Source organism: Anabas testudineus, chromosome 23, assembly GCF_900324465.2.
Source record: "Anabas testudineus chromosome 23, fAnaTes1.2, whole genome shotgun sequence".
NCBI classification, from domain to species: Eukaryota; Metazoa; Chordata; class Actinopteri; order Anabantiformes; family Anabantidae; genus Anabas; species Anabas testudineus.
In genome coordinates, this window is record NC_046631.1 from 13,313,686 (window position 1) to 13,341,064 (window position 27,379).

Below are 27,379 nucleotides of genomic sequence, written 5' to 3' on the forward strand. Positions count from 1 at the left end.
CTTACTCAAACACACGTGCAAACGCACACTCCCGTTCTTACGGACAGACACACAGGAACTCGCTGCCCTTTCCACGCTTTGTGTACAGAGCAGAAAATGATACATGCACACACCCTGTTCTCAAACACAGGAAATGCATCTGGATGGCTGTCTAAGTGAAAGAGGCAGCATCATCTTTTAGATGTTGCTGTATATCGTGTACTGAAATCCAACTTCTTGTATTATTATATGTCAGTAGAAGAGTAAGTATAAAATTGATTTACTTTAACATCTATAAGAGGTTGTGTGTGTGTTACCTGCGCCGTTCAGAGCCAGTGATAGTGCCAGTGCCAGTGGTGGTAGTGGTAGATGTGGTGGTGGTTGTAGTAGAGCCAGTGTTTATAGTGGGGATGACTGCAGCAGACTCCTTCTCCTTCTCCTTTTCTCTCTCTGCACTCTCCTCTGACCAGTACCTGTTTACACACAGTTCACAAAAACAGCGGGAATTCAAGAGAAGCAGTTTGTCTGCTGACGGCCATTATAAAGGACAGATAGTGTAAATACCATAGACACAGAGGTGGTAATCGAGTACAATAAGTACTGTACCCAAGTATAATAGTGAGGCACTTTACTCAAGTATTTACATTTGAAGTTACTTTTACGCCACTACATTGTTAAACTTTTAGTAACTAGCCACCTTTAATAGATGTAAACTCATAGATTGTGATGTTATACCACAGAATAACTGCCTGATATTACAGAAAGTGGTTAAAATCCGTTTCACATATCGCTGTATTTGTTCCACGTCAAGTAACCATAGCAACAGAGATCCACGTCCTTATTTTTTCCAACTACTATAGATTTTTTATTTTTTAACGAAGCTGGACTAATCAATTCTGTTTCAATGTGTTGTTTTCTGAGAAATGTACTCGTACTTACTTCAGGCACATTTAAGAGCATAAACTGAAGAATTTATAGTAGAATATTTTGTAGTGTAGTACAGACAGACTGCCTGTGGACGTCCGCATGCAGCTCAAAACAATTATGTCCACATGGACCATCATATCTAATTAACTGAACTTTGGTTCATGTCAGCTGAGTACAGAAATGTGATTTGATAAATGCTTTGTTAAAATTCAACAACATTTAATAATATATTACACTGGTATGTAACATTTGCATGTGTTAATATTTATATATGCATTTCATTTTCTGCATGCTTGTCACATTCCTACAACCTGTGGCCTTGTTCACGCACCTGCTGGTGAGACTGGTGGAGCCAGTGCGGGTAGAGGAGGAGCCCAAGCTGGAGAGCAGGCTGCGGTGGCCTGTGGGCGAGGTAACAGATGAGGAGGTGGTCGTGGTCGTGGAGGAGGTGGTGGTCGAGGAGCTCAAGTCCTCGTGTCTTCTGCCAAAAGAGCCGCTGTAGGATAAAAGAGTTGCCAGTAAGACGGAGTGAGATGCCAGTAGATCTGTGTGATTACACAGCAACTGACGTCTAGATGCTGTGATCACTGATCATTTCGGCCCCATTTACATAAACGTGGGGGCCAAAACATTAGAACCATCTGCAGCACTAATCCCCCATCTGCTTTAACCTCAATAATAAACACACAGAATTACAACTTTACTGTATTGCTGCATTTTAGGACAGTCATTTAAATCAACCTAAGAAATTTCCGGAAGATTAAGGGACTTTCTTAACAACTGCACTAAGAATTGATTATAAGGTAAAATGTCATTTAAGATCATATAAAAATATATTAAAGTACTTTTATTGAGAACCAGCACTTATTTCCTCCAATATTCATTTGATCATAACGTAAAAAGAGGAACACAAAACAAAATGGTAGGCACTTCAGCAGAGCAGTCGGGCGGGTGTAGATACTGTAGAGCCCTGATGAGACTGGTGTACCTGCGGTAAATGCTGTAAGACTGGTAGTGGGAGGTGGGTGGCTGCCAGGGTTTAGTATTACAGGTGTTAGGGTCCAAGCTGGAGGTGGACGAAGACTTGGCTGGCACGTCCCGCGTGCTGCCGCTCCGCCCTAGCGCTAGCGTATGGGACGTGCTGGTGTGTTGGCAGGCGAGTGGGCGAGAGAGGCATGTTAGCAGTGGAGGCGCACACACACACACACCACACAGATACAGTATAAGAAACATTCATATTTCAGACTATTAAGCTTTGACACATTATTGGTGCATACATGTCATATTGGACACCGCTCAAATGAGTGCTGACGAGTTAAACTGTGTTGTAGCACTGAGACACATTCCAATTATCATTTTTGTAATATGATACATGAAAATTTAGTTTCCTTGTTTGGCAAGATCAAAATTCTGGAACCACTATTCAGTTCTTAGGAATGACAACTTCTTAAGAACTGGAAACCAAGTTAATTTAATTAAGTGGCTCATATCCAGGATTTTCCCATACGACATGAATGCAGCATCAGTCCGCGTCTAGGTTTTGTGCCAACAACCCTGGGAATTCATTTGACTTACGATATCTGGGAGTCAGATATGTATCTAGGCTTATTAAAATGTCTGACTAATGCAAATTTAGTGGCACAGCAACCTGACAGGACAGGTACAGTCATGCAACAGACACTGTGGCAGTGAGAGAAAAGCATCAGGCAGATATGCATGGCTCTCAGTGGCTGCTGCCTTGCATCAAAGCATGTACATATATATCTCTGATAGCATCATCTAAGCAAAATGTACTGTAGATAAACTATCAGTTCAGTCTATATAGTGGTTTTAGTTCCAAAGCTATGCAAGTCAACCTTGTAATGGGTAAACACATCAGATCTCATGGAGCAGAGATCTGATGGCAGGATAAGGATTGGAGATTTGGCAGAGATTTATGTTTTGCAGCAGAGCCTAACCTGCGCTGATAGCTGGGAGTTCGGTTGGTCGAGGTGCTTCCTTCGCTGTTTTTCAGGTCGTCATCCCAGCGCCGCCGTGTGTAGGAGCCACTACGTATCAGAGCAGTAGAGTCCCTGGGGAACCACAAGCTACAATAGTACCCCAGGTTTCCACAAACACACACAGACACTACAGCTGTTCCTTTAAAATATTGTAGTTGTTCCACATTCTACCCTAAACTCCTGCACAATGACAAAACCAAAAGCTACTGCTCAAGCCTACACACCCCATGCAGTGCATTGAGGCATTTTGCTTGTAACACACAGAAGTGCAGCAGGAGCTGCTCATGCCAGTGCATGTCTGTACAGAGCCACCGGCTGCAGGGCTTCACCTGTTTTCCTTCTCATCAATGTCTGAAGTACTGGCCAGTCTCCTGGGGACGCTGGGGGTGGGGGTCACATAGGCAAGCCGGGTTCCTTTGTCCTTTTCCTGTAGGCAGATGAACTTTCAACTTAACACTGAAATAATCCAAGTTGGCATTAAAGCATTTTATGGTAACATCAAACAAATTTTAGACCCCAGACCCTCTGATCTGCTACTGTGTACCCTAGTGACCCAGTGCCCTGAAACATTCACCGCAACACTAAATGTATTTGCGATTACCAACCTTTTCTTTGTCTTTGTTGTCCAAGGATGAGGAGAGGCGAGGGCTCGAGGCTGAGCGCATCACCCCAGTGGTGTCCTTCTCTCTCTGAGCCTCTTTGGTAGCCGTGATCTCTGCTAAAGCCCCGTAGCTGCCAGTCTTCCTCAAACCTAGACGCCAGGATGCTGGAGACTCGTCCTTCCTCTCCTCCTCGACTTTAGTTGAGACCTTTGCAGCAGGTTGAATGACCTGAGAGAAAGTATTGGGCAGTGTTAATGTTCACAAAGTTAAACAGTTTGAAGTCTAAAGATGTTAAATGAGATGTATATTAATTTTGGTGAGTAACACACACAAATCAAATCAAAACACTGGTCAAGTAGTCAGCTGTTTAGACTTAAATGATGAGACAGGAAGAGGACATGCCAGTTAAGAGATACAATCACACCTGGTTCAGATTAAAAACATACACAACTTGACCTTTACCTGATATCCAAGACCACTACTGAACTATAAAACGTATACCCACGTACATGCTGTACAAAAGAAAATGACTAATGATCGTAACGCAGGGTGGTGACGTGTCTTAAATTTGTTGGGAGTTTAGAGTCCAAATTATAGTTTTCACACAAACACTGACCACATTAACATTTTCATGACAATCAGAAGACGACAAGTCATTCAAAACACAGAAGCCCACAGAAGAGGTGAAGGCACAAGTAGGACAGTGCATTTATTTTTTTAAGTGACAACAACACCATGTAAAGTTGATTAATGTAAGTCCGTGATAGGAAGGTTCAACCAGCATCGGCTGGATCAAGCCAGGGTGGTTAGAGGGAGGGTGTTAAGTACTTCATCAGTGCACAGGTGCATGTAGGATGAGACAACAACTCTGGTGCACACCAATGCCTCACCATAGTTTTTTTGGGCACAAGAGAAATGCCAGTTTTGCGCAAGCCTTGACGCCACAATGCAGGACAGCCTGGCTCCGCCACAGGCATGAGGGGAGTAATATAATCAAACTAAAGCCAACCAAGACAAGAGCCCAGGATGAGGAAGATGCAGAGAGAGGGTGGGAGGGAAGGCAGGGAGGAGGACAGAGAGGGTGAGACGGAGAAAAAGACAGAAGCCAGAATAAGACAGAAGCTACAGCAAAAGAAAAACACACTTTATGGCAAAGACAGATTTTTAGGGCTTATTCACACCACACAATGCTTTCTGCCAGCTGAGGGGTGACCAGCATTACTGTTCTCAGTAGGTAGTTAAGGATCTAAAAAACACCTAGTATGGTTTGTTCACTCTCGTTATACAGAAGACACTGTGAGGTGTGAGCCTTAAGGTTGAGAACAGGTTTGGATCTAGAAGATCATTGAAGAAAAGAAGCAGAAAAAAAGACATTCAGCAGGGTAATGTATAAAGGGTGCAGACCCAGAAGTACCCTCCAGAGTGTGGAATGAGTTTATTTCAAAATGTAGCTGAACATTATGTCACAAAAATATTTTGTGAAAGCCATGTCCTTGGAAAATGTTAGCAGGCTCATTTTAGTTGAATGCTTGGCCTAATTTTTTCCAGCAGAGGGCAGCAGACTCAAAACAAACCAACAAACAAAATGCTAGCATGCAAGTCCTGGGTTTATTCTCGACAACCAACCTGATCCACTACTCAGCACACTCTAGACTCCTCTCAGAGTCTTATAACTAACTATTAACTGCACCCAGAACAAGCCACCATTTATTGTTGCCACATTTACTGAACACCAGCAACAACTACTGAGAACTCCTTCTCAGGGCTTCTGTGTTTCTCAGCTCCGTGTTCTCACTGTGCTGCAACACGAAAAGCCAATCACAGTCAGAAGCCATTTAAATTTGAGTTATGGCCTGGAGCTTGAAGTGAAAAACTCATTTATGTAAAACCCTCAGTATCTTCAGCTGACTGTGAAATTACATTTGCTGTTTTCAACGTGGAGAAAAACGAAACAGATGTTGAACTTTATTTACTTGTGTAAATAATGTGTATGCACAGAGTAGAATGAGAAATATTACTACGTCATACCTTCTTTACTGGCGACGTGGGGGTTGTCACCTGGTTGGTTGGACTAGTTGGAGATGAAGTACTGATGCCGGTTGGAGCAGGTGTTGTGCTGTTGCTCACCGATGCAGAAGGCTTGCTCTTGTCTGAAGAAGAGAGTTTAGAGAATGAGGCAACAAAGATGCATGAAAATGTTCCGAAAATAATACACGTGTTCAAACCTTTAGACTCTTTCTGAACATACTGTGGTAGAAAGCAGCAGTAAATACTTTAGTTTTAGTGTGAAGTCTAAAACAGGACACACAGCACCTGCTTCATTCTCCGACTCCGAGTCTTCTTCCTCCTCTTCCTCACTAGAGCAGCTTGACTCGTCCTTCTTCCCCTCCTCTTCCTCATCCACCTTCTCTGGTTCTAAGGTCTCGATGCGTGGGGCGCTCTTTTCTGGCTCCAGAAGCAGTGTTTCTTTGCTGTAACATTATTGCAGTGAGAACACAAGGTGAAGATGACAACAACACACAGTTATGATGTGCTGCCGGCGTGTTAATAATCATCAAGTGGTTTGATTTTCTTTTTTACCTCTTGAGTGGTTTCAGTGATTGGTTGTTATCCCCAGTGGTTGTCGTTTCAATTAGAGGAGATTTCTTTACATCTTTCTTCTCATTCATCAGCTGAAATAAATAAAAAACATCAGCAGAAGAAAAGAGATCCTGGACAAAATGAGAACTGTGCATTTTCAATTAAAGACCTGACTGAATTGTTAAAATTTATCTACTTTTAAGAGTGCAAACAAAGTTGTTTTCTGCAGGTATTGAGCTCATATCCAATCAGCAGCCACACTCACTCACCAGATTTTGTTTCTTTTGTAGTTCTTCTAAGTATCCCAGTACATCTTCATCTGCTACATCAAAAGCGGTCTGGCCCTAAAGAACAGCAATGAAACAAAAGTCATCTAAAACATAAACAGCGCTTAATGAAAACACTCACCGGCAGGTCCAGTGACTCACCATTTTATTAATGAGGTCCATGTCACACAGATTCTCCACGAGTATCCTACATGCCTCCTCTTTCCCCCAGTGTGATGCTGCATGTAGAGGAGTCCAGCCATCATAGTCCTTAATATTTACATCATACCCTGCTTGGATTAAAAGCCTGCACAGTGAAGGAGAGGGCAGAGTGAGAGGGAGGGGAACCAAAAATGTTTTAGAATGAGCAAATCTGGTTTTCTCTGAATTAACTAGCTGCACAATTAATCTAATGGGATTTGCGATGTTAGCCTATGAGATTTTGTAATTGCAAAAGGCTGTAATAGAATTAAATAAATATGTGGGAATGACAACATATTCTCTGTCTGTCTATCTACACTTCTGATGAAAAGATGACCAGTCAATCTCTATTTAGGCAGTAAAGCATTACTAGGTGTACGGTCACATGACTTTCCATTGTGCAGTGTTGCTAATTTAGCTGCTGTGTCACTGGATTTAGGAACTTAAAAATAAAATCACTAGTGACCAATTTATTTCACTTTGTGGTTCGCGTTAACAACTTTACATTATGTGAGTCACTAAAATTTGTCGGTGAATATTCTCTCCTGTGGCTGCAAGTCCTGATGCAGCTGTGTTCAGGGTGTGTGTGTGGGGGGGGTGCAGCAGCCAGAATGAGCGGTGATTGTCCCTTTGAACTACTCATGTAGAATTTAGTTGCAAGAGTTAAATGCAGTGTTTGGATTCACTATATTCATGGTAGGTTATATTATATCATGTGAAGTAGACTCTTTATACTGTTTATTATATTGCAAATTGCAATATTGTCCACAGCAGTAGCTCTAAATCTAGTCTTTCAAGGTGCTGCCAGACTCCAGGCTATTTACAAGTGCGTCAGCGTTGTAACCCTAGGTCAGATTTCTACAGATATACGGAGTCCACCCCCTAAAAACATAATCTGAAAATCTTAATCATGCCTTAAAAGATGATGCACAATTTAAACTTTAATATTTCAGCCTTTATGGGAAAACATTCAGATCCCTGTCTTGTGTGTGGTTGTTGCACTAAACATTAGAGATCTTAGAGCTATCTATGGCAGTAGAGAGTGCTGGCTGGCTTCCCAGACCAGATGGACAGGAGGGTGCAGTTCGTATCATCGAGCAGTGAAGCTGTTCACTACTAAAACTAAGACATGTTTGGAATAAGCAAATAAACTCAGTGTACAATACTTTTATAATTTAACATACTGGCTTTATGTAACAACAAGCTATTAGAACAAGGAACCAGAGCTAAGGGTGATTAGTGATGAAAAACAACATGTTCACACTCAGTCTACTAGTGACACACTGCTTACTTTAAAACCTCGACGTATCCCTTTGCAGCAGCCACATGAAGTGCTGTTCCTCCAGACTTGGCGTGCCGGATGTCTTGTATCTGGCCACTGTTGAGCCACTGCCGGGCATCCCTCAGCATGACCCGCTCCTCCTCTTTCCGGGCTGCCTCGATATCCACCCCTGATGAGACAGAGGAGACCGATACTGTCATTGCTGCATTACTGCATGCAGGATTACCTGCTACAGTACTGAGGAACAAGCTGCCAGCTGTAACACCGAACACTTACAGACACAGTAAGAACATGAGTGAGACACAGTTACAACAGCATCTTTATTATCAGTGCCACTTGTCTTACATTTACAGAAAGGTATGCAAATGTTTGGAATACATCACATTAGTCTGTGGCTGTGGACAGAGGGAAAATATTTCAATAAATAGTCATGAGATAAATCTTAAATTAAACACTGTTGTAATAATGCAGTGATAATGACAGCTGTGACAAGTCTCTTTTACAAAAGATCTAACCCATGCACCTGCTTACATTTACTGAGCCAGGCCTTGAGACAATCCATTGGTTCTACAGGAGGAGAATAACACTGCTCTGACAACCTCTTTAAACACTAGAGTGTGCTGTAAAGCACTTAAAGTATTCTACTTAGACAAACAGTCTTGTTCCAATATTCTGTCAATCTGACAATGAATTAGTTGTTGCAAACATACAGGCCTCAGCTAGTTAAGTGAGGCAATATATCTAAGCTATATGCTGCATGCAAGGCAGCAGTAAAAACAGGCCTGCATTGTCTTGTTGACACCTGGTTGGAACATGAGACAGGCTGAAATGTGCTGCTGCTGAAGCCATCGACTAGTCAGCTGACTGTTAACTATGCTGCGCTACATAAACAGTGATCCGAGAAGTGCTCAGGTGTAGGAGCCAAAACTTCAGCTGATCTTATAGTTTTTCCTCTACCCCAAGGATGCATCATTCATTTCCCGACACTCTAGACAACTAAAAGACTGCCTGAAGCTTTCAAACCAATGAAAGAGGACATCTCTGTCTGCGAGGCTGCCTTACATAAAGGGCATGCAGAGGAAAAGTCTAACATTACCCAGAGGTTCATCCACAAGTAGCTAGAGACGACAAGGAGATCTGTTAAACAAAAAGAGGACACCTGATTCTCAAACAAAGGCACTGAGCCACTTCTGATTTCTGCTTCTTCAAATTTCTGAAAACAGGCCTAAGAAAACGAACACAGGCTGAAACTGAGTAACACAACTGTGACATTCTGACTTGTGTAAGACTGGACATGATGCTCATTGAGAGGAATAGAGAGATGTAGTATGCAAAAGTGAAACCAAATGAGGAGAGAATGACTCAACATCTGACTTTATGTTTGACTGGATTTCAAGTTTCATTTCAAACACAGTGACTTTGGGATAGACTGGTGGACCAGTACATTTTTTAAGGTTACAGAAATGACAAAGTCGCAGGAATTTTATTTTAATTAGTGACATTATTGAGCATTATTGAGCATTATTTTATGCATTAAGAGAACAGAGTCCCATGTTTGTATAGCTCTAATAACGTAACTCAAACCACAGAAATGAGCTGTCACAATGTAAATCCACCACCACATGACGAGTATGATCACATACAGTGCACCCCTGTTATAGTAGAAACCAACCTAAACTTCATGGCACGGTTCACTTAATGTAGAGAATGGGAGTTGACCACGTATGGCAACACCCCTTGGTCTCTGGAGAAGTAGCCTACCCTGTTTCTATAAAAAGCAGGGAATCTGACAGCCTTTAAGTAGGACTACCAAACAAGAGCCAAGTGGAAGAGTTGGCAGGAGTTCAAAGCTGAGTTTTTACAACAGAAAAGAACAGCACAATACATCCTCTATCCAAGCACTGAAAAGAGAAAGAAAATCTAATAGACCAAAAAAGGACTTGCCTTGCACCTTAGTTGTTATATAGTTATAGAATTTGAGGCAAAATCATACATACATACAGAGATCTAGCTTAAAGTGAGCACCAGGATCCCCCTGAGGTTAGTCTGCCAAAACAAAGATGAAACAAGTAATTTATCCAAACTGAAGAGAAAGCTGCTGCAGATTAGTCCAAATTACCCCATGTCCCCTGAGCTGTACTGTTCGCAACTTGAGACAGGGTTTCAGCAACATTTGTGAGGTTGCCCTCCATCAGCCCCTTACATCAACCAGCAGGTGATGGAGAAGTTTAGATGAGCAGCAGGGCTGTCCAGTCACTTGACCCAATGAGGTCAGCAAGAGAATTAGAAGGTTGGCCCTGACAAAAAGAGATCATGGCAGGTTGGTAACAAGTTTAACCCTGTGACTGGTATGTCTTTGAGAAGAGAAAAATCACATTACCAACAAACTGAAGTGTTATGCAACAGCTAGTTGCATAATGCTGCCTGCTACCTCTAGCATAGAGAACTGAGCTGTGAATTGTCTGCAGCTGCCCTCAGGATCAGGATCATTGCAAATTCACTCTTCAGTGGAGTTTTATGCAGGTCTGCATTCATGGTTAATTAAATGTCATATTTGACCATACATAATGTGCACGTAATGAAAAGGTTTTCATTAGATTGGTTGAGTGAAGACTGAACATGTGAAATTAACATACATGTTTAGTTTTGCATCCATTAAGGCATTTTCACATTTATTTATATATATTTTTCTTTGAGAACAACATTGATCTGTCACCAGTTGAATGCATGCCACAATGAAAGCAAAACATTGGGAGATAGTTCGCAACAGGAGATGGAGTTATGGCATTTATTGTCTCAGGCCAGGTTGGTGGAGGTTGATGTAGCTCTAGTACCGTTTCTCTGCTGGTGAAGACTTTTTGTTCAGATAACTCAGTACTGGTAAAATCAGCTCCTGAGTAGTTTCCATGGTAGCCATCGTGACATAGTGAGCCACTGTGGCAAGCTGAAAAAAGTCTGACTGCAGCGGTACAGAGCTGCCCGAAATCCCAAGTGAGCCGCCCTCTGGTCCTCTTTCTGCTACACTGCCGCTGACATCACATTGAAAACAGTGAAGGGGGCCGCGATCAGCAGCCACCGACTTCCATCAATGGTGGATCTGAGCTGATGCAGCAGTCAGATGCTCTGAACCAGGCAGCACATCTATCAGGAATCAGCAAATCAGAGCAGACATCTGCTAGTGGCTAAAATGCTTGGGGTTTGGGTGGGTGCAGGTCTAGTTATATAACATGGTTAAAAAGCACAGAAGGCAAAAAGCACAGCACTCTAATGTGTGTAATTATCATTGGAAGCCATGTGCTTTCAAACACTTTGAGTTAACTGACAATGTCAAGAGTCTGACAGCTCATAGACAGCCATTTCTCCACGATTGCAAACACCAGTTCTCAACACTGTAAAATGCATTTCAAAAATCAATGTAAGACATCACATGGAGGCTCCTCTGTCTGCAGCTTCTGACCCTGCTGACAAGATCATCATATATGTTTCTAATAAATCTGCTGGTATCTGCATATGCATGTGTGCAGCATGGCTTTTATAGCTACATGTGAACCAGTTGCATTTCACACCCTGCAGTAAACTATTATTGTGGCATTTGTCACTGCATACAAACATGAACATGTGAATGTGCTCCAGAGAAGGGCAAGCCGTAGTGAACATGAGCCGAGGAGCACCCCTCTGGCCTGGGGCCAGTAAACACGTCTGTGCGTGGCCTCTCACCACAGGGGAGGGCCTTTCATCATCTCAAGAATGCCTTGGCCAAAAATAGAAAAACTTGACTTTTCAGTTTTGAATAATCACATGAGCGTTCATAAACAGCTGGATCATTTTTCTATATTATGTAAGTTTTCTTCAAGCAATGAAGTGAAAAACATTAGGTGACTGACACTTAAGGATTCAGATCCTATTTTGAAACATACTCCAACAAGCGTGAAACACAGGGGGCCCCTAATAGCTATGCTATTACCTTAAATATTCAGTGTGCACGTATTCAGTTGAAATTTTCCCAAATATTAGTATCAACCGAAATTCCCAGTATGCATCTGTCTCCACTGCATCTCTTTGTTTCACGTTACATAATCTGTTCCAGACTATATTGACTATACCGTATTATCAATGGCTACAGTCACGGCAGAACATTTTTAAAAGACATTCCTAAGTGGTGAGGCGCTGTGGTAATGACCCAGTAGTCCAGAGTAGACAGGAGGTCACAGTTCATGATGTTTGCAGTACTGTACCTTGCCGGTTGATCTCATTCTGCAGTAGCTCCTCCATTGCTTCCTCTTCAGCAATGTCCAGCGGTGTCTCACCCTCACTGTTCACAACTCCTACATTGGCACCCTGGCTAATAAGATACCTGAAACAGAAAACATGAGAAATACAAGAAACAATTAGGCCACTAGCAGCTAGATTGGATTTTGAGGCATGTGTTCACCGGTAGACAGACTAGTGAAAAGGTAGACAGGAAACAAGGGAGAAGAGATAGTGTATGAAGCAAAGGTCCCCAGCCGGACCTCAAGCCAGGCCTGGGAAGTTGTGGTTATGTGGCGTACGCTGTAACCATTCAGCTGCCAGGGTGCTCCAGCACAACGTTTCTGAAAACACATTTTCACTTTCTTTAACTGCCAAGAAAACAGTTGATGAACAAGAGCTGTGTGAAGTAGCTTTTGGATGTGTACCATCATTGGTTGACACTATATTACAATTAGCATCTACTAAAAAAAGAGCCTGGATGAGGAGTGTCATAAATCTGTACAGGTGTGTTTGACACTCAGAGATTTGACACTAAATTCTTCTGTACTGCAGATTCTTGTTGCTTTATGAACATGTGCCTGTGTAAATATATCTTTCATAAGCTAATAATGGGCAATACACTCACCCAGCTGACTTATGAGCACTAATACAAACACAAAACCACATAAATCACTCAAATCTTCCCCTAATGACTAAGTCTGGAGTACAAAAAGTTACTTAATATGTCATCTAATAAAACTGGCATTTGAGGGTGTTCTATAAATAAAACAATGCTTAGCATACTACTGATATTGGTGGTGACCTTTATACAATGCAGATCATTGTGATTTTGATATGTTACGATGAGGATAGAACTTCTCAGCATTTTTCAGATTAGGGGTTTAACAAAAGCATTGTTATGTGAAGAGAATTATTTGGTGTAAAGTGAATGAATCATGACTCTGATCGGTGTTCCTTTGCATGACCCTCGATGCTCGTCGTTTAATAGGATGAAAGGTTAGACTAAACCATAAACCCTATATACAAAAATCAGACAATGAAAAGAGGCATTTAACACTGTATCCATGGTTACTTAGTGATTTAACCCTGCAAATCTTTGTCATTCAACAGCTTGACTTCAGCTGTTTCCAATTAAAGCAGTGGTGAGACTCAGGCCCTTCTCATTAGGCTAAAACACCACTTGAAACACACTCAGTGCTTATGACTTACCCCCAAATGGCAACAGACTGGCTGCAGTTACGTCTCAAAGTTTTATATTGTCTCGGTGGACTTTATATTCTGCCAATTTTGGATCAGCTTTACCAAGTTTAATGGCTTTGCGGGCCAAATACCACTGCTGGCTTCTTAACCAACCCTACCATTAGCTGTGGTGACATCACAGGCTTAGAGATACAGTCCTGCTTTGCAGTTCCTGACATGATGTCTCCATTAGTCACCCATATCAGGACAGCCCATGACCTTTTCATTCATTACATAGCAACAGTAAACTACACGTTTCCTGTAATACTAGTCTAGCACTACTACACAGAAACTGCAGCTGTCCAAGTAGTGAAAATTACTTCCAACAATCGTGTAGACATTTATATTATAGTCCATGCACTGTTCAATAGGGCTCAACTAATTACAACTTATACCACACAGAAATACATGTTGGGCAACTAATTTGAACATAAGCATTTTTTCTGTCTTCTTTTGCAGCTTGTTTTTGGGAAACATCAATAGTGGGGATAAAACTGTAGCCAGGTTCCTGTAATGTAACACAGAAGCAAAGCAGGTCAGAGCACACTCCCAATATGCTGAACAATAAGCACAACTGAGCTCCTTCAGCCGAGTTTAGCCTGTTTAAATATCCTCTGATAACATCAGTGTTGTCCTGTGAGCTATGAAGAGTCTTCTTACCTGAAAATGACAGAAAAAAAGGCAGACAGAGGAACTTTGGAGCTCGAGTCCAGATGTAGTTGCTGACCCTGATGTCTTCATATTTGATTACACAACTAACTAACAATTTGTGTGTGTGTGTGTGTGTGTGTGTGTGTGTGTGTGTGTGTGTGTGTGTGTGTGTGTGTGTGTGTGTGTGTGTGTGTTTGAGAGAAAGAGAGAAAGAGTCTGACTGTGTGCGTACTACTGAGAATGCAACTTTCAATTAGGGAATCAATCTTGTCAACTACAATAGGAAGACTAAGGTCACTAGTGAGGGGGGTGATGAGAGACAGTACAGATCTTAGCGGAAGCCCAGCCATGTTATAACTTTGTGTTTGACATTCAAATTAAAGTGTACAGTAACAGCTGGATCTTTATACTACCACCTTACAGATCCTACTGCTGAGATACTTCAACATAAACTTGTGGCTTAATGGTTTAATGGAGAAGTGCTGCAGTTACAAAAATGTTTCTTAGAACAGGCACGGTCAGCTGCGGACACAAAACAGGATGTGGGGCTGACATCAAACTTGATGAAACAGATACAACTGCTTCTTAAAGACTAAATAAACTTGTCTGACAACAGGCCTCTTTAATACTTACTCTGCTATGTCTTGATAGCCGCAGGAGGCTGCAGCGTGGAGGGGGATCCAGCCCTCATTGTCTGGCTGGTTGATGCTGGCTCCATGCTCCACCAGGAAAGTCACCATGTCAACGTTGTCATCTATGCATGCCTGAGAGGAAAAAGAGAGAGAGTAAGGTCACTATAAATAGCTAAGAGCACAAGCAGCTATGTGTGTCCATGCATCTTTACGAGTTAGTGCATGAGTGTACTTGCACACATGCATGACAGTTTATGCCAATTGGATGGCCTGTGCTATAGTTACATGCGTGGAAATAGCACTGCATTATGTCTGTTGAATTGTCACATGTATCTAGAATTGTTGGGGGATTTTGGCAGCCTTAGCATTCCCAAAATGCCTGAACATAGCAGTGGTGCTTGAAATACCACATACAGTAGTACTGCGGATGGAGACATTGAGGTGCTCTGCTTATAAGCAGCTACTTGCTGTACAGACATGCTGTATACCTGGTTTAAGTAGAACTACAAACCCTGATTGCCTTCATTCTAATATCCAGTGCAGAAAACCAAACCATGACTGATGACACGGTTCAAAGTGACACCCACAAAAATAAACAGTAGCTGCAGGTGGGAGAGATCTAATTTAAGATCCTGACTCATGAAGTGGGAGATGTTGTGATGCCATCTACAATAAGAAGTAGAATTTGCATTAGAGTGGGCATACTTTGGGTTTGGTACTGTTTGTTAGTCAATCTTAAATGTGTGTGTGGGAAATGTACATTGTTGTACGATAGCATTTTAATTTCCCCACCTACACAGCCTAGGCTCTATGTATGTTAACACTGTTATGAGACCTGCCAAGTCTATTCTTTATCCAGCAACCATTTTATTGTATACTGAAAGCAATGTCTCTTTAACCTATTAATTAAACTGTGTATGAATTGTTTCAATGCACCTTAAAAAGCTATTTAAAACGTCCATCTTTGGAGGGATTCTGTTGGACTAGGTGTCTAAGACACAAACCATGTAATCACAAAATCGCCCCTTATTTTAGCTACAGTGTCTGATCTAATGAAGGCGACTATGCATCTGTTTTTGGTAATGTGATTCTATGAACAAGCACCATACAGCAGAAAAACATGGATATCACAAGTAACAAAGCAACAGGCCTATATTTCTGGGAGCATAATCAAGTAAATGTTTTATGGGATCTTGCTAGATGGATATTTTTGTATGCTATTAAAAAAGTATAATATTCATATTCTGACTTGGCAATATCAGCTACACTTGGCCACATGTTTGGGAAGGAACACGCTGTCAAAGAGGTCACAATTCTGATCAATATCAAAACAACAAGGATGTGGAAAAGCAGTGTGAAGAGCCTGAAGTGCATTTTTCATTCAGGACACGCAGGCCCCGAGGTTAAGGCCTTTCCTCACATCAAAGACACATAACAAGGTGATCTGCAAAGCGCTGGGTAGAAACAAAGTCCTCAAGTGGAAAAAAACAGCAAATCTCTCTTTGTCTGTGCATCTGCAGCTGTGCAACATCCTACACAAAAGCTCAGCAATTACTACCACACATCCACTCACTGCAGCAAATGATCACTTAGAGATAAACACTAGAAATCTACAACAATTAGCACTTAGCAATATTAAAACCAAACTTTGCACGTGACGCCTAACCCCACTGTTGAATGCTAAGCCGGGACCGTCTAACTCTCTCCTTGGGTTACTATGACAACAAAAGCGTTGACAAGGGAAACAGAAACACATGAGCACACGGCGGCCTTACGTTCAGGGCACACGACTATCTGGCTGGAATCCTTGTCCAAATTTGGGCCGTTTACAAGCCGTACATGGCCAGAGATGAAGAGCGGCTGCAAAGACCTCACTCAGCTTATCTGACTATGTGTGTGTGTGTGTGTGTGTGTGTGTTTGTTTGTGTATGACGTGGTCTGGTTGTGTGTGGGAGCTCAGGCACTCGGACAGAGTATCTTCAGGTGCAGATGGACTTTTTAAACAGACCGAGTTCCTCTGACTTTGTTACAGGACAGAAAAGTAAGACTCTAATAATGCTGCAGTCATACATCGCTCATCACTAGCGAAATGTCACCCTTGTGGGTTCGTTAGTTGGATGCCATCATCCTGCCAATGTTGTGGCTACACATGGCAACATGTGGTTTCTATCCAAGCACACAACTTGGTAATGCTGTCAAAGGCAGACCTGTGGTTCAAAGATTTAAAATTAAGAGTTGGGACAGTCAAGACTAAACAGAATCAGTCAGGCTGCCACATTCATTGGTAATCACAAGCTCTACAAATTTTTTCTCTTTGATTGCATGCATGTGTCACAATGCTGCTGACAATAGGTACCAGTGGTCCGTCAGTGTCCTATCCAGTTCCATCTTCATAATACACCTACAGTTCATTTGTCTTCCTCAACCAGCAGAACATGAAAAAGTTTCTGCACATTTTTAATTTGCATTACAAAGAAACACATTTCAAAAACTCAGTTTTTGGAAACTCTAACTTCAATTTACTGTTCATGTTATTTTTTTAGAAAAAATGTTGGACAATCCGCTAAATCTCCTGAGCCACAGTTGAGTTTATATGTCTACATTTCTTTGTTTCATATAAACCGAAAAGCACTGGGTTTTGGGCATGGCTAGGAAATTAGAAATACTTCTAATAATTATTTTTCTCTTATTCTTACACAGTACACACAGTACTGTACATCCAGTCACAGAACAAACAGTATGTGTGTGTGCTGGTTAAGAAAAGGTGCACTTCACAGACATTTTGCCTTTTTATTTCTGACTGCTGCTCATCTGAAACCTGTCCTCCATGACCTCATATAAATCCCCCTCCCTTGGTCATTCCCCACACTCTTATCTCTTCAAAGTCTCCTCATTTGCCAAGAATGGAAACAAGCCCCTTAAGGCGAACACAGTGCTGGCTGTGACCTGCCTCCATGTACGTCACCAGCCTTCCTCCACTGACTCCTCCCAGCAGCTATAGGAACTCAAAGGTAATCCCTTAATGGCTGAAACAGTCTAAACAGTGTATTGGCCATAGGGACAGGAGAAAGAAAGAGTCAGGAGAAAGTACAATGGCATTGCCTTTTATTTCTAACGCCTGGCAGTACCTAAACACCTGCAGTGTTTTGTATTTACTGGTGACTGGAAGGGCTCCTCGACCAACAGACAAGAACATATGGAGAAGAGCAGGAATTAATGTAAAGGGAGGTATAGATGTTTGCAACATTTGTCTCTGTGGTTTATATAAATCTACAAAGACTAAATATTTGATATGTAACAGCAGGCTGAGTGAATGAGTCAACGCAGAGGAGGGTGATTTGACTATCAATTGATGTTATATCAGGTGGTCTTAATCCTGCCTCACACATCACAATCAGCCCCTAAGTGGCATATAGTGCCTGTGCTGTGCAGTTAAACATTCAAACATGCAGTGACTCACTCTCTCACTCTCAAGCCAACACGTTGCCATTTAAACCTGTTTGGCCAGTGTGACTGAGAGGGTGAAAGAGAGGACGCCTTGTTAAGCTTGAAGACAGGTGGATGGCACCACATAGGTATCAAATTAAACAAACCTAAAAGATGTGATTTTCACAGCTACCCCTTAAATGGCTTCTAAAGTCAACACCGTACCACTGTGACCAAATGTATGTAAAATGCCGGCTTCTGAAAATGAAAGTATTATGCTTTACGATGATGAAATTGTATTGCAGGATTCACATCTGGTCCAGCGAGAGACAGCGAAATACTGACTGGCTAAGCACCATGTGGCTAAAGAACGTTAGACATCACTTGATGTATCTTGTCAGTTTGCCAGATCATGTGGATGCGTACTCGCTGCCCTTTTAGATAAAAGGTGCTCTCTAATGGAAAGTGAGGTTTCTGGGAAGCTGATGTAACAGCTAAAATACAATCAAGCACTAACCTAATCGATGGACACAGGATGCTCCATTTGATTGCTCGATAGAGTTTAATGTACACTGCGAGGCCATTTTCTGAAAACAGCTCGTTTTTATCCATTAGGCTGTGTGGTATGTGCCTGGCAGTCCAGCATGAAAAGCAGCAAAGGAAATCACTGAGCTCTGATTAGAAATTAATTGAAGTTGAAAACTCTGAATTGTGGTCAATACAAGTCACTGGTCCAATCTGATGAAAATCCATAATCCACTGAAAGAACGTATTAGAAGTTTTTACTGACTGGCGCAGGAAAAATTCCACCATTTTTCTAATGGTGAGAAAATGTTAAAGATCTTACACCAGTTAGAGATGTCCCAATTTGCTGTGCTCAAGAGAGCAGACATAATATCAGGTCAATAAATACTGTACAAAGGCACAGAACAGAATGAGCTACTGTAATGCTCTAGCAGAGCAGATTTACTTCTGTATGTTGGGACAAAAATCACTCTTAGTCTTATTTTCAAAACATTATGTCTAAAATCACAAAATAAGTCGACTGTGTTTATGAGCTGGTGTCCTCCGATGGGAACACAATAAACAAACATTACACATACCTCACTGAAAGGTGGACCGCTATTTGTCAAGAAAGAAATGGCCTCAAGTGGCACTTCATGCAAGTGCAGGAAAGAGACATCACTTCAGTCAGCCAACGGTAATATAGACGAGCAGGAGGAAACAGGACACACACACACAAACAACTGCAGGTTTACATACTGTTAGCACATTATCCTTGCTAGATAAATAGTTATAAATTCTAGATATATGCAAATATCTTGTCAGTCTTCAAACTGACTTTTATAACAAGCTGTCAAAATAGAGAACTGCACTTCGCCAGCAAACCCTAAGTAAAGCAGTAAAGCAGGACCATGCACACATCACTTGAACCTGATTATAGGCACTAACAAGAGGTTAATTTAAATAAACCTCCTGAAGTCAGAAGGAAGAATATGGAGGTGAGAAACATATGCACCAGTCTAATCAAGTTTTCCATTTATATAGTTGTGTGCATACATATGAATTCATGCATGCTTCTGAGAGTCTGTTTTTAAATGTGACACCAAAATATACATAAAAGGCAACTATCTTAAGTTGGAGAAAGCTCAACGTGCATCTAAGCAAGGAGACTGGTCTGTTGCCATGACAACAAAGCCAAAAGGAGAAACGTGGGTTCAGGCCTTGTTAGGCTTTTGTAAGAAACATAAATAAACAGAGAAAGGACTTCATTTTAAAGCACACAGGGGTTGCTTGCATATTCCCTGAAGGGAGCACAAAAAGCAAACCACAGTGACATAACAGCACAAAAAAGTGCTGTTAAAAGGCCCAAATTAATTTTTTTAATGTCTTGCAGGCATCTGTGTTTGGAGTGATTCACATGGGCTTATGGCAAAAAAGGCAGGAAATGTAAGAGCTATTACTTATTATAGTAAGTTTGTCTTACCATGATGTTGTCAAATACACAGAAGAACATGAAGAAACACGAAACACCAAGCAGTAACTAATTTGTTCAGGGTATGTACCACATAGTTACTTCCTTCTTCTGTGGGCTAGCAACATCACACCTACAGAACTGACTTAACATGAACAGACTGAGAATTCATGACATCGTTACAACTATTTTTGTTCACTGGACACTGCACCATGCTTTAAAACCATAATGTTGGCAGTTTCTGTCTGTGCTTTCAATTTACAAAAAACCCACAACAGCAAGAGAGGGCACAAGGTTCATTGTGTGTTAACAGGAACTAAAGTGACTCAGTGAATGTGCAATACAACTACATTTTTTGAATTTTCACCTAAGCGCTTCACCTCAGACTGATACCCCCAGACTAAACAGTTCAAAAGATACAGCTCCTGTGTGTATATAAAGTGTAGGTGCATTATCTAGTGGGCCATTGTGCAGAGAGCTTGATCCTTAATTTAGCAGCACTCCACATCAAGGAGATACTTGAAGACACCTTCCCTCCTTAACTTCCTTTAGTAGCACCCTCAGATGGCCAACTCAAGCAACCCCCCCAGAGAAACCTGTAGTCGTGGTTCCTGCATTTTTTTTTACTGCTCAGGGTGGCTGAGAACTCAGCAGCACAGGCAGTGAACTACAGTGGTCCACTGTGCTATTAGCTATTCCACATTCAGTGACAGTGTCAAAAGTGGATGCCCACAGAGACACACATGAGTGTGCACCTGGGTGCTAGGGGACATTATGAAAACTATCAGCTGGTTTCACAGATGAAACGGATGTTAAAAGACATAAATATCCTCTCTGGTCTGTAATAAAGGGCTTGTATTGATAAACATACAGTGCATCAACGCTATCAAAAGCAGCACACAAACCCGTCAGCTCCAAATGAGGCTTGTATCAGAATAAGCAAATGTCTTAAACTGTATTCTACCGTTATGCTGCTTATGTTGAAATATGCTGTCAGGTTTCTTATCACCGTCAGATACATGAAAGCATTCTGTCAATGATAATGTCTCAAACACAGAGTCTCTGCTGAGTGTTTTATAGTTACAACAACCAGTGAACACACTTGTACAGTAAGTCCTCAATAACCAATCTTGCAGATGATCATGTAAAATAAATGTACACAAGTTCTGCCTTTTGCATTATTTATACACTATACACTTTTATCCATATAATCTCATCCACAACAAATTCATAAGACATAAAAAATGTTTTACTCTTTCCCCTATCCTTGCACATACTTTAGGTTTAGCTTTTATTTGCCAATGGCGATGAATGGAATTTGGTTTGTGGTGTTCGAAGAATTGAACAATGTCATTCTCAACTCAACAGCGACGTGTCTTTTCATAAAAATGTTCCTCTGGATAAACAGTTTAGGGACAGTGAACTTTCTACAGACAAGACAGATCCTATAAAACTCTCCAGAGATTATTCTATAGGCACGAATGTAAAACGACAACACAGACAAAGCAACAGATTATTACAGTGTTGGGGGTGTGTGGGCTGTTTAGCTCTGGAACAGCTGTTTAAACTGAATAAGGACTGAGCCATTCTCACTTGGATTGTAATCAGGAGTTTGGCTGGGATCATAGCACCTACACAACCGCAAGACACTGAGACATGATATGAGAGAAGTGATAACAGTCACCTTCTCTCTACGGAAATGTATTAAACTCACGATGGCTCATTTGTGTATCTGTGTAATGTGAGGATTGAAGCTGTTGTATTTTGGTGGTGAGATTGACGATGGATGACAGTATCTAGTATCAGTCAGTTCAGTCTGAACTTCTATCTATTATCTACAGAGAAACTGAAAGGATTGGTGCTCAGGGCATCCACACACAGGATTTGTATTACACCCCAACAGGAAAATATCAATATTCTTCCATATAATGCAGCACAACAGAAAGCAAAGCAGCTTCTTCTGTACCTTAGAACAGAAGAAGCTGCTCTGCTACCTCGCTCCCTGCCCTTCCAGTAGAACAACGTCTCTTGTTGCAACCACCTAGCCAGTAAGCAGCCAGGCCCTAGACTAGCATACCAGTGGAGAAATTCCCAGATAAGTAATACTCCTAGCTTTGGGGCTTCAGGCATCAGCGCTCTGGCCACTCCTCGTGGGCTACGTCATTAGCTCAGAGGCGCGCAGCCACTTCCACAAAAGGAATTCCTTCTTACTGCCTGCATGCAAGTATGAGAGCGTTATGTGCCTGCATCTGCAAGTGTGTGTGTGTTAGTGTGTGTGTGTGTTAGTGTTAGACACAAAGGTAGAGGTGAAAATTAAAAATGAAGTTGGAAATACCATAAATCAAACATGCAAAAGAGAGGGAAGGTAAAAGTTTATTTGTTCACTCTGTATGATGGAGTACAATTGTATGTGTGTGTCTGTGTTTACGCCTGAGACAAAGAGCTAAGAGCTCCTGTGCTATTGGCAGAGTTCAGGAGGCCAGAGGGTGTGAGGGGGAGGTTAGAGCGCTGCAGGGCGACCAGCTGGGTCCCTCCACTAGATGAGCCCTGTTGGGAGCTGTAACCAGAATACACACACATACATACACACACACACTTTGCCTTCAGTGCTCAGGCTGCTGCTGCTGCTACTGAGGAGGACCATATATGGCCCTGGGATTCCCATGGAAAAAGAAGACCAAGATTGAGGAAGAGGGGGGAGAAAATGCCGGCGAGATTGTAACTGTATGTTTCACTTGGGCTTTTGCACAGCAGCCAAAACAATAGCTTCACTTGAGAGCCAAGTTTGTTTCCATGTGAGGGGTGCAAAGGCGAAAGGGGGCACCATGGAACAGGCAGAGAGGTCAGAAGGACATGGAGAGATGGCAGAATGCAACCTCTGTTGATATTTCCATATAACAGAAGCCCTATGTGGAGGCTACTATCCAGAGGACAGTAGATAGCTCAGTCAGCAGTCACTGACAGTCAGTCTACTAAAGAGGCATTGAGCACGGTCCAGAGTAAACCCCCTCCACTGTTCCCCCAGTGTGCTGGCACTGTGTCACTGCTCACGCCAACAAGCTCCAAACCCATGAGGTTAAAAGGATAATGTGGATGCCAAAACCTGCCCCTCATGCAATCTAACAATTTATACCCATCACCAGCACGAATATGGAGCATCACATAGCATGATAGCACCAGAACGCGTTACTAATTCAACCATGACACAAGCTAAAACCACACCTCACATGGAAACAAGAGCCCTAAACCTGGACAGAAAAAATGCATTTGGAAATAGAATTACCTAAAAACAAAATTAATTCATGATGTAACATAGACAAATTTATTTCAATATGTAATATACAAAAGAAATTGACCTGGTTTTAGGTTAATCATTAAGCAAAGCAGTGACTGCTGTAAGCGTATACATGTGCCTATGTTAGGATAGTGTTAGTGATAAAAGCAGAGGGAGTGGACAAAGCAGGCTCACTAGCAGAGCCTCAAAGAGGAAATGAGAAAAATAAACAGCCACTTCCTGTTCCTCTCTGGTCTGAAATCTCCAACACCCTGATCCTCCTACCACACACACCACCTAATTAGGGAAAGACGAGCAATAAAACCCACCGCTCCCCCAAGTTCTAAGCCTGAACAAGCACAGCACACAGGTATCCGTTTGTACTGCACTTCAAACAACATGAACAGGACACAAAGATGTACGTATGAAAATATTTAGTCCTTATCGATGGTTACCCACCTTACTGATCTATAATCAGTATCAGCTGCTTAAAACGTCATATTTTTAGTAATGATAAACAATAAGCATATGTTGACATGGATTAAACTGACAGCGTTGGGAAACTGTTGCTAATCAGTCATCAGTTTATCACTGAACAAAACTGCTGCACAATTTTTGGTTTTCATTTGGTTTGCACTCTAACAACTTGAAGCAGCTTGAGTGGTCTTGGTTCGTTAATTATTCATTTAACATTGTCTATTAACCTATCAGCTTGATTGGAGTCAGTGACCTGACTTTTATGCTCTATAAAACATGTGTGTATAATTTAGTCTGAGGACAGCATGCTGGCGTAATTTCATTGTTTCCTATTTTGCAGTCACTCGTAATTAAATTTGCATGATTTTTGGTGAACAAAAGCATTAGTACATGAGTATATGTTGAACAGAATCAGTTGATGTTGCTTCTTTAATTTCCGAGAATGGTAAAGGATTCTTATCTAAAATGGGCATATTAGCCATTTGTTGCCCAAAAAAAGTATGAGACAGGTGAAAAATATGCTGTGGCCTCCCATCATATGCCACAAAATCTGTTTTACCATGAGTGTCATGAATTGCAACACAATTTTGAAACACTTATAATTATTTAAAATGTGTACGAAACCGCCTTACTAATAGAAACACAAGTAAGCTCAAAGTAGGCAGACTGTTAGACCCATTTACAGACACTGCTATTTATATGCAGGAAGAGTCTCACTGACATGCACCTACTCACAACAGTAATGGTGGCAGGTTCATTCAATCTCATGACCACTCATGGATCAGCAATAACAAAGATCAATGTCAATCATGTGTAAAACAAGATCACTGCATTTACAGATACAATAAAGGTTGTGTAAAAGGTGGAAGCAACACTGTTCCTAAATGAAAACGTTATTTTGTACCTCTATACTCAACAATACCACAAAAATCTACATAACTAGTGTGTAATGAGCGAATCACTGTGTTCAACTCTATCCCTCATTTCATAAGCTGAAGATGCTGCCATTTTGAGAATAAATGGAAAGAATGTAACCTCACCCTTCTACAGACAACAAATGGACATGCGCTCTCTGCCTTAATTGTACTCGCTGCTCTGTAAGACAATAAGGAATTCAGTCTCTGGGACCAGGTGTTTTCAGTTCAAAAAACAGCTCATAAAAAACACTCAGCATGAGGTATGTGACTGCCGCCAAGCAAACAACAGCAGGATTTCTTCAAGAAGACCCATGTTAATCAGAAGACAGACACTGTGTGCCACAGGGTGGGAAAACAACAAGCTGAAGTCATCACACAAACGTTTCACAGCAGCTCAATAATATGCATGGGTTAGAAGAGTGGGGGCAGAGAAAAAAAGCAAGTGGTGGGCATTCATCTTTTCGGGTATGAGGTAGGATGGTTTGCCAGTTCATCCTACACAAGAGCCTCAACCGGTAATTATTCTTGAATGTTACATCTTTTTTATTTCAACCTCTCCAGCTGTTTAAAGAGAAGCGGACAGTGCAAGGACCCAACACATGGTGATGAACTCCCATCAGTTGACACACACACACACACACGCACAGACACACACACTCAGACACACACGCACAGCACACACGCACAGCACACACGCACAGCACACACGCACAGCACACACGCACAGCACACACGCACAGCACAGCACACACCATCAAAACACATGCAGCAGAAGAGATTCAAATAATAATAAACTTCACATTTGATCAATTTGATATACAAGAGCACAAGCAAAGTCTAATATTCAAAAACCTGAGCCCACCCATGTCCCACATAAAATATGCTTTAGGGCAAGGTCAAGTCTGTGTTCTTTGCCTTGCACCCTAGTCAGCACAGCTCACGTATGTATGTGGCAGCAGGTCTAAGAAAACTCGACCCCAGGTGAACCAGTTCCAACTTGCAGCAACGCTCATCTGAAACACTCTGAAACCCCTACCATTCCAGATGCTCTGGTGGGGATGCCTCCGGCATTTTATTCCTGTTGTGTTATCACAGCAGCATCACAAATAGAGTTGGGATGCAAAGAATCCACCCAAGCAGGAATCGACTGAACCATGCACCTTTTTTACCTTTAGGGGAAGACTGGAAAACGTTTTGAACATATTCATTTAAGTGTCATTTTTTGTAAAAGTCATTTTACACAAATTCTTTTTTTCACATTTGAATTTGATGTGAGCATGAACTTCATAGTGAACTATAGTTTGATGCTTCTTTTTCCAGACTACTCATGTCTGTTTTCAAAAATCACACATGATATCTTGGTACAGTGCACAAGGAAACAACATTGACGTGTCACAATCAGGAGATGACCTGGCATGTTGCGAAGCATTGGCGCGCAAACACCACAAGAACTTCCTGCTGTTGATTATGGGGTTGGTAGAGAGGTTGAATGAAGCAGTGAGAGAGGCCAGCTTGACAAGGCGAGACCTGCCAATTATACCCAGGTAAAATATACATGTTCTGGGGCTCCAATTCTAAAATTAACGCTCAGTCATTGAGCATGTTGACGTTACAGCAGTGCTACAGGGAATGAGTACAGACTGGAATTCAGCATTGCATTGGATGACCTATACTTATATGCAAGAGGTTAAATTGACTGCATCATGTGGAAATGGCACAAATATAATTTAAGACATTACTTCATAAAACTGCAACTGTCTACTGATTAGGGCTGAAACAACATATTGATGTAACTGATTTAATCCATTACATAAAAAAGTTGATTTGCATGAACCGAGTTGATGCGTCACAGTGTTTACATTCATCCCCAACTATGACGGCTCCCACTCCCTCGTACGCTGAAAATGTGTCTTAATGCCAAAATGTCTGAACATCACTGTGTAAAGTTTGGGATTTGTTAAACAGAGACCTAATAAAATGCAGCTCTGTTCTTTGTAAACATGAAATGGCTGAACATTACTAAAGCAGCAAAAAGCGCTTAGTACAATCATCTGAAAACAAAGCCTCCTGGGGCTCTCCGACCTCAGAATGACATCATGTATATTTATTACAGCAAGTTTTGTCTGATGGTTGGTTGGTATCAGTGCCTGAGAGCAGTAACATTCTCATTCGTTGTATTTCAGACATGAACTCAATGACTTTCTAGTACATTTGCAAGTTGGAAGTTGTAATCTATTAAACTAAACAACACAGATTTCCATTAACGTAAATCAGTGTAAACACCCTTTGGCTGATTACAATATGCACAGTTTGTCTGACTACCACACAGTACAGAGTGTAGGGTCATCTCTGTTTCAGAAACCAAAGGGCTGCACCTTAAAAGTGACGACAGCTGATAGGTACAGCCTTGTTATTGACTATTATTCCTGCAGTTGTGTCAGTTTGATATGACTATGTCTATAATCTATACTTCACCAGACATGCTTTCTGTGTCGTTTTCCTAATGTTGTTTCTACCAGTCTGAACTCAATTCACAGGTTGTGGTTTACTTTTACAAGACCTGTTTTGTTTCACATAATTATTTAATGATGTAATAATATTTCCTCTCCTGTATCCTCCTCAAGACTGTGATGCTGCCTGAGAAAATGATCATTCATCAAACTTAATGGTCAAGATCAAGAGCCTACATAATACAGTCTA

At 41.5% G+C, this 27,379-nt stretch overlaps 1 protein-coding gene across 5 annotated transcripts in view; it reads right to left on the reverse strand.

Annotated features, from left to right (window-relative positions):
• ppp1r12a (protein phosphatase 1, regulatory subunit 12A) overlaps positions 1-27,379 on the reverse strand; it is a 42,467-nt gene that overhangs the window by 9,597 nt on the left and 5,491 nt on the right. For 3 of the 5 annotated variants that reach the window (XM_026362369.1, XM_026362368.1, XM_026362367.1), the window contains exons 2-15: positions 14,612-14,742; positions 12,073-12,191; positions 7,847-8,006; positions 6,517-6,661; positions 6,358-6,432; positions 6,089-6,180; positions 5,822-5,979; positions 5,537-5,658; positions 3,512-3,736; positions 3,236-3,333; positions 2,865-2,978; positions 1,895-2,047; positions 1,238-1,402; positions 297-452 (exon numbers count right to left, since the gene is read on the reverse strand). In XM_026362369.1, coding sequence (XP_026218154.1) covers positions 297-452; positions 1,238-1,402; positions 1,895-2,047; positions 2,865-2,978; positions 3,236-3,333; positions 3,512-3,736; positions 5,537-5,658; positions 5,822-5,979; positions 6,089-6,180; positions 6,358-6,432; positions 6,517-6,661; positions 7,847-8,006; positions 12,073-12,191; positions 14,612-14,742 — 1,913 coding nt within the window. The remainder of the gene's footprint in view (positions 1-296; positions 453-1,237; positions 1,403-1,894; positions 2,048-2,864; positions 2,979-3,235; positions 3,334-3,511; positions 3,737-5,536; positions 5,659-5,821; positions 5,980-6,088; positions 6,181-6,357; positions 6,433-6,516; positions 6,662-7,846; positions 8,007-12,072; positions 12,192-14,611; positions 14,743-27,379) is intronic. The other 2 variants (XM_026362371.1, XM_026362370.1) reach the window with 1 other exon arrangement.